General features: G+C 35.4%; 1 protein-coding gene across 2 annotated transcripts; it reads left to right on the top strand.

Moving 5' to 3' along the window:
- Positions 1–6: 6 nt before the first annotated feature.
- LOC111398449 (FAM10 family protein At4g22670) lies at positions 7–4,481 on the top strand. 2 transcript variants are annotated; one of them, XM_023025351.1, is made up of 10 exons: positions 7–169; positions 263–350; positions 450–530; positions 662–726; positions 1,294–1,434; positions 1,637–1,753; positions 1,832–1,898; positions 1,935–2,020; positions 2,187–2,244; positions 4,026–4,481. In XM_023025351.1, the coding sequence occupies exons 1-10, from the start codon at positions 23–25 to the stop codon at positions 4,121–4,123; spliced, it is 948 nt and encodes a 315-aa protein (XP_022881119.1). In that variant the 5' UTR covers positions 7–22; the 3' UTR covers positions 4,124–4,481. The 2 variants fall into 2 exon arrangements, with proteins under 2 accessions (XP_022881119.1, XP_022881118.1); XM_023025350.1 differs by having other exon boundaries at positions 1,832–2,020.
- The last annotated feature ends 2,597 nt before the right edge of the window (positions 4,482–7,078 follow it).

Raw genomic sequence — 7,078 nt, 5'->3', positions numbered from 1 at the left:
GATGGATGAGAGCGATGAGGATATGGATGACTTGGAGGGTGAGGTTCACCCGAAGCATGCAGAAGAAGAAGAAGAAGAAGAAGAAGAAGTAGAGCCTGAGATAATTGAGTCTGACATTGAACTAGATGAGGCTGATGTTGTAGAGCCTGATAATGAACCTCCACAGAAGGTCTGAACAAGCTATATTTTCTGTTTTGTTTTTAATTTGACTACGGGTGCGATGTTTCTGGTAGTAAATAAGTTTGAACATTGGAACTTATAGATGGGAGACCCCAGCATTGAAGTCACTGAAGAAAACCGTGATGCTTCGCAAGAGGCTAAATTTCAGGCGATGGAAGCAATTTCTGAAGGTAACGTGCATACTAGTTAATATACACGTTCACAAAAGAAATTGTTAGCTAAGCATGTATTTTGTTTTGATGTGTGTTATAAGGGTTTTCATTGATCAGGTAAGTTTGATGAAGCAATCGAGCATCTTACCAAAGCAATTCTGCTTAACCCCACCTCAGCTATTATGTATGCAACCCGAGGTAAATTTTGTTTGTTTGTTTGTTTTTTTTTTTTTTTAAACATTATATAGTTATCAGGTTTTATCATCTTAAATTTTAGGCATTTTTATTTGCTTCTCTAATGTGTTAATATGACGGTTTATGTGCTATAGCTACTGTGTATATCAAAATGAAGAAACCAAATGCTGCTGTTCGAGATGCCAATGCTGCTCTTGAGGTTGTCACTTGTTTCTGAATTTGCTGTCTGATGAATTTAACTGCTGCTTGTCAGCCAATATTAGCATTGATTTTTCGTGATAAAAAAAAAATTGTGCTGTATAAGAAAATTTCCCAGATGCATTTTACCCCGTAAAACTGAGGCCATCATTACTATTTCGATGCATCCTGTTAAATTTTAAAAAAGGAATGTATTATTACGTAGAAGATAAACATTTTTGAGTACAATTCCGGCATGATTTTCTATATTGAGACTCATTTGTCTCATCTAAATATTACTAGTCCAAATATTAAAATAAATTGTAGCTACCAGTTTTTCTTCTGGTTAGATAGTTCATACTTGTACCAAGCAGCATTTCTAGCTATAACTATTGTTGGGCCATTGAAGAGCATTCGCTATGTGTATTATTATCCAGCAGGGTGTTTAACCTCAAAACTCTCGTCATCACTACAAAATTTCTGTAATCTCAAGTTCTTTGGATTTTCTTGGTCTTGGTGTTAAGTAGAATCTTGTGATGCATGATTTTTGCTGACATAGGGGCTCACAGATATAATGGTGTTTTCACAGATCAATCCAGATTCTGCAAAAGGGTACAAATCTCGTGGCATGGGGCGAGCAATGCTTGGCCAGTGGGAAGAGGCTGCTAAGGATCTTCACTTGGCTTCAAAGCTGGACTATGATGAGGAAATTAGTGCTGTACTTAAGAAGGTAGGTCTACATGCATTTGGACCATATTTTCCCTGCACTTTTTACCATGGTTACTGCGTACCAGTGTGACAATAGAAACAGAATGGAGAATTATGGTACTTTAGACTAGGCTACTCTTTGGTCCAGTAGCACTTCCTAAGGAAATCCTACTTTTCGTGGCTAATTGAAGTTAGTTGTTGATGTGATATATTCTTGGCAATAGGTTGAGCCCAATGCACACAGAATTGAGGAACACTGCCGAAAATATGACAGGCTGCGCAAAGAGCGAGAAGACCGTAAGATAGAGCGTCAGCGCCAGCGTCGCCGAGCTGAAGCTCAGGTAAACCTTGTCTGCCCTTGCCTTTGTAAATGTTTTCTGAAAATGGAGCCTGATTTTCTGTTTTGTAATCTGTTATAGGCTGCATATGAAAAGGCGAAGAAACAGGAGCAGTCATCCAGCAGAAGACCTGGAGGTATGCCAGGTGGTTTTCCTGGTGGCATGCCTGGTGGTTTTCCTGGAGGCATGCCTGGGGGTTTTCCTGGAGGTATGCCTGGGAGCACGCCTGGTGATACGCCTGCGAACGTAGATTATAACAAAATACTTAATGTAAGTTTCCTACTCCTTTTGTTAAAATACAGTCTAAAACTTGTCTAATTATGATAATATGATGAAGGTATCTTTTTCCACATAACCAGTGTAAAGCTCATGGCTGTTAACGATTATTTTTCATTTTTATAGTCAAAGTTAACTCTGGGTTTGTTGACTGAGGCAGGATCCTGAATTGATGGCGGCATTCAGTGATCCTGAAGTCATGGCAGCTTTTCAAGATGGTATGTGGATTCTGAATTTTACTGTGTTTCTGCATATGCACTTACTAAAATTTGCAATGTCTTAATACATCTCTTTCTCATTAGCTGTTTAGCCATTTTTTATTGACAAAATTCTAGTTTTCCTTCAAGGACATCGTGAAAGTGACGATAAAATGATTTGGTAATTGCCAACCTTTTTGGAACATGTGAATGGAAAGGGTCCTTTTCTATTGCATAGTGAAGAAGTTCTGTAAACATCTTTTGCTGCCACACACTAGAATTTTTACTTGCAAATATTGTTAGAGAGAAACGAAAATAGGAAATTACAATGTTTGATTTTGAGCATGCATTAGGGTTTTTAGAATGATGATGCGTGAGATTTTTATTTTCATAAGCTGTGAGAGTTTTAGCATCCTGGTTTTATTGTCTTTGGAGAAATCAAGGGTTTGGTCACTCAGTGACTGCCAGAAACGGGTAATTGTTAACGATCCATGTCTTCTAAATTTTGATTACATTGTACGAATTTTTCTCTCTCTTTCAACAACAGTAATAAGAACTCTTGAAAAATTGCATCTCCTCATAACCCAATTTGTTGCCCTGTCAGTGCTTCCTGGCCTGCACGTCTCGAAACTTTAGAAGTTACAGTTGCAGATTAAATTATTGATTGCCCTGTAGAAAGTTCTTTTTCTGGTTGTACATCTAGATAGTATGCTCACTGAGGTTGAAGGTTTAGTTGTGGGATAATAGTTTTGCAAAAAGTGCTGCATGTTCCACAATTATCTGTTGGGAAGAGGGGTGGCTAAAGAAGAAGAGTAGACACACCGACAAAAGAGTAAAGAAATGGACAGTTTTTTTTTTTTTTTTTATTTTTGCCCTAAAATTTATATTGTTACCCTAAAAGACTTGATTTGTCTGCCTATTTATCTTAATGTCCGTTGAAACTTGAAAGGGAGCAAATCATCAAGTGGCAGCATTTTGTATATCACAAAATACAATATTCTGCAGTTTTATTTGGCACCTGTTTGGGCTCCAATAAGATGAGATTTTGGGGGAAAATGTGTGGTAAAAAAATAAGGAAAAATTTTGGGTTCACAATTAACATTATTATATGTGAGAATGTGTGGTTGAAAATGAATTTTGGAAAAACGGGGTACAGACGGGGGCTTAATTCCTTTTTCAACTATTTTAGCTGCAGGATGCAGTGTACGTCTTCAACACTGCTCTTGTACCTACTTCCCCTGCTTAGGAGACCATGTTTTTTGAAGAGGGGGAAGGGAGGAGGTGAGGTACTAGTGCTGCGGGAAGTTCTTCTACCAGTAAAAGCTTTAATATGCCATTTAATGTCCTCGGCTATCATATCAATCCAGGCCTCAAACTTGAATAGGTTACTAGTGGACAGGTCCACAACTTTGATCTCTCATTTTCTGTCATTAGCAGTCAGTTTTAGCAGAACAGCATAATTTGCACTCTATAAGAATTTGGTGATTAAAGGATCTGGACATTGACATTCGTCTCAGGATGTAACAGTCAAGGATTTACAACCCTAGGCTTAAGCATCATTTAGCACATTGTATCAGTTATAGGTGGGCCCAAAATTGTTGCCAGATCATTGTGGGGTTTAGGGAAGCATCATAAAGAGAGGGGTGCTATGTCATATCTGATTTGTTGATTGGTTAAAGGTTCTATTGATCAAGAATTGCTACTGCCGGGAAAGGGACGGAAAATTCTAATTTCTTATTTTATAATGGAAATAATAATCACTACAGTTTTCCAATCTCTGATCTTGCTAAATTGTTCTGCAGTAATGAAGAATCCTGCCAACCTGGCCAAGCATCAGGCAAATCCCAAGGTGGCTCCTATTATTGCAAAAATGATGAATAAATTTGCTGGACCCCAGTGAGAGCCGAAGCATGATGCCTTCTTGAGTGGAAGAGAGTTTCTATACTTACGAACTATGACTATCTTGACTTCCTTAAAAGATTGTGTTTGTTCCAACTCTGTTATACAGAAGAAGGTGAAGTAAGTTCTGGACTGGAACGTGAATTCAATAGACGACATCTTCGAATTCTCAACTTTATTTGCTCTGCTTATTCAACTGTATTATATCTTTTGTGCAACTCATTTGGTGCTTATGTTACCATTTTTAGTTTTTGGGTCATATTATATGAAGGTGGCCACTGCATGGACGTTTTTGTAGTCTAGGGGTGTAATTATGTATTAGGAGACCCAATCACTTATAAGTTAGTCCATTTGTAGCTCATTTTTCTTAGGGTTGCCTCCAAATCAAAGACACTATCTTTATTATAAATGCTTTTCAACATATACACTTTGAAAACTTATTATAATTCACACAAATATCCGTTTAAACAACTTTACATATGATTGTAATCTCTTCATATCAAGGATTAACTACAGCCTAATTAACACTATTAATTAAATATGTGACCACCTAAAGTCTTTCAAAGTTGACTGATAATGTGCTTTCAAGTCCATTTAATTCGAAGGTAGTTCACCAATTGTCGAATCTGTTTCATTTTTCAACAGTTTGCATCTCGAGATTTTTCAATCCGGCTTAATGGATGTTGTTGTTTTTTATTTTTCCCTAATTTTAACTTACTAATTTTTCTAAAAGTCAAATTCTTGACTTGAACCTTTGAAAGGGATCTTAAAACTCATTTGGTTTCAACAATGTTAAGCGTTGAGGTGTACTTTTTATTTTACTAGCCGATCTTGGAGGAAAAGAAGGCACAAATATTTCAAGTACTCCTGGAATATGGAGAACTCTGTACTTTTTGTTAGTGTTTCATTTGCATATATTAAATAATTGTGATCAAAGCATGAAAAAGTAATGCACATGTCAATTAAGCAGTGATATGGAGTCCTCATTTACACTTCGGAAGTACTAGAAATCCTATTGGCACAAAGAACCCTTTGCCAATGGAGTTGTCAAGTCAGTATCTCAATCTTCTTATTTTTTCTCAAGAAAATATCCATATCTAATGACTTTGAAGTGCAATAGCAATGCTTCCTTCTTAATCACTGCCACCCTAATGGGAAATTTTACACCATTTTATGGAAAAAGTTTCAAGTCCATATTCTTAAATTTCCTCAAGTCTAATTTAGCTATTTAGTCTTGCCTACAAAGTTTAGGTTAATACACATTATTAATAAAGCTTTAAGCTATGATAAACGAGAAAACAATATTTATCTAATACTTGTTCGCCTCAAGTGCCTATTTTATATTTTTTAAAAGTTTAAGACGTAGAATTTTAATGACTAAGCGACTAATTTAACATCGATGGCATTTTTGCCTCATCCATTCCATCAGCCACAAGCAACTCAGTTAGCCATATCTCGATTCTCTTAATGTGTGTAACATAATAGAAATAGTGCATTAAGATAGAAAAAATTAGAATTTAAAAAAAAAAAAAATTCAGTCACCAAAGTAAAACAAAACCATTAGTTCTGTGACTAATAGTTTGTTCACACGTTATTTATTTATATTTATATTTTTACTGTTCTTTCTTTTTGCTCACTGTAGTACACATCACAATGTTGAATTTAGAGGATTAAAAACTAAAAATTTCTGCTCTTTTTCAGAAAGTTAAGGCAAAAGATGACAGTATTTTCCATTAGCTCAACTAATTTCTCTGAAATAATTCAGTAAATACAACGAACATTTGAACAATTGAACTCACTTGTCATTTGCCCCACCAACCTCCCACCTTTTTCGGTCCAGCTTTCAGACAAAAAGGAGAGCAATTTCTGAACTACAATGTTAATTATGATGTTGTCTCGTCATTAATCCATTCATTGCGGAGTTGATTATTATGAAACTTTTGAACCCAAACTCAAGTTTAAAGTCTTTAGTGGGCACATCTACTTATGTGACAAAAGAAGATTACATCATTGAAATTTTGAGGTTTAGTCCTAAGCACGGAGTTTAATGATCTTGACTGTTGCTTGAAAGAATAGATTTATTTGATAGCTAACTTTGACAGTGTAGCGATACATGACGTTTTGACGGTGAAGTTAGTGAAGATTTCATATATGACGTTACTTAATTTAAAATTGTCTCGACGTCTTTTCATCAAGATTGACTCTGATTAGTATAGTCATGGTTAGATGGGATCCTAGTGAGATAATTAAGGACATTTACTAGTCATGTTTCATTTGTGTTGAATCGTCTTTCAAATGGGTGGTCGTTTCGAGACAGCTCGAGCAACTTACACATATAGTTTATGATGGTCAATTATGCTCTTAGTCCTCTACAAGCATATCAACTTACACAATTTGTTTTTGATGGAATGGTCAAACTCTAGAGGATTCACATACATAAGCCACTATATGTGATATATTGTCTCTTATGAGATAAATTTTACATCTATTTTAGATATATTAAATAACTGACAAATAAATAAATTAAACAACTTATGTTACTTTTTATTACTTAACATGCTTTTACAAGATGATAACTTATTTATGAACTTAATTATGAAATTTGATTGCTCGTTTGAGCTTACCATGTTGGATAGTATTTTAAATTATGGAGAAACAACTTGATTGCTGCTAAAACTTCTACATGTTCCTTATTTATTATATCCATTTGGTAGAGACAATATGGGAAGAATACCTTTGAATTTCCATGACCCCAACCCGAAAAAATAGTTATATTTCTTAGCTTAATGACATTGGCATTACGTGCAAACTACATCATTAATTATGATTAGTGTAATTAGTGTCTTTAATAATTTGAGTGCTCTTAATCTTGCTCCATCCATAATATGTGGAGAGTAGTTAATCCAATGCTTATAGATCTGATTTGTTAGCTCACATGTCCCTTTAATTTGTGCTT

Source organism: Olea europaea, chromosome 8 (genome assembly GCF_002742605.1).
Source record: "Olea europaea var. sylvestris chromosome 8, O_europaea_v1, whole genome shotgun sequence".
Lineage (NCBI taxonomy): Eukaryota > Viridiplantae > Streptophyta > Magnoliopsida > Lamiales > Oleaceae > Olea > Olea europaea.
Note: the sequence above shows the minus strand (reverse complement) of the source record. Positions and strands in the feature narration are given on the sequence as shown.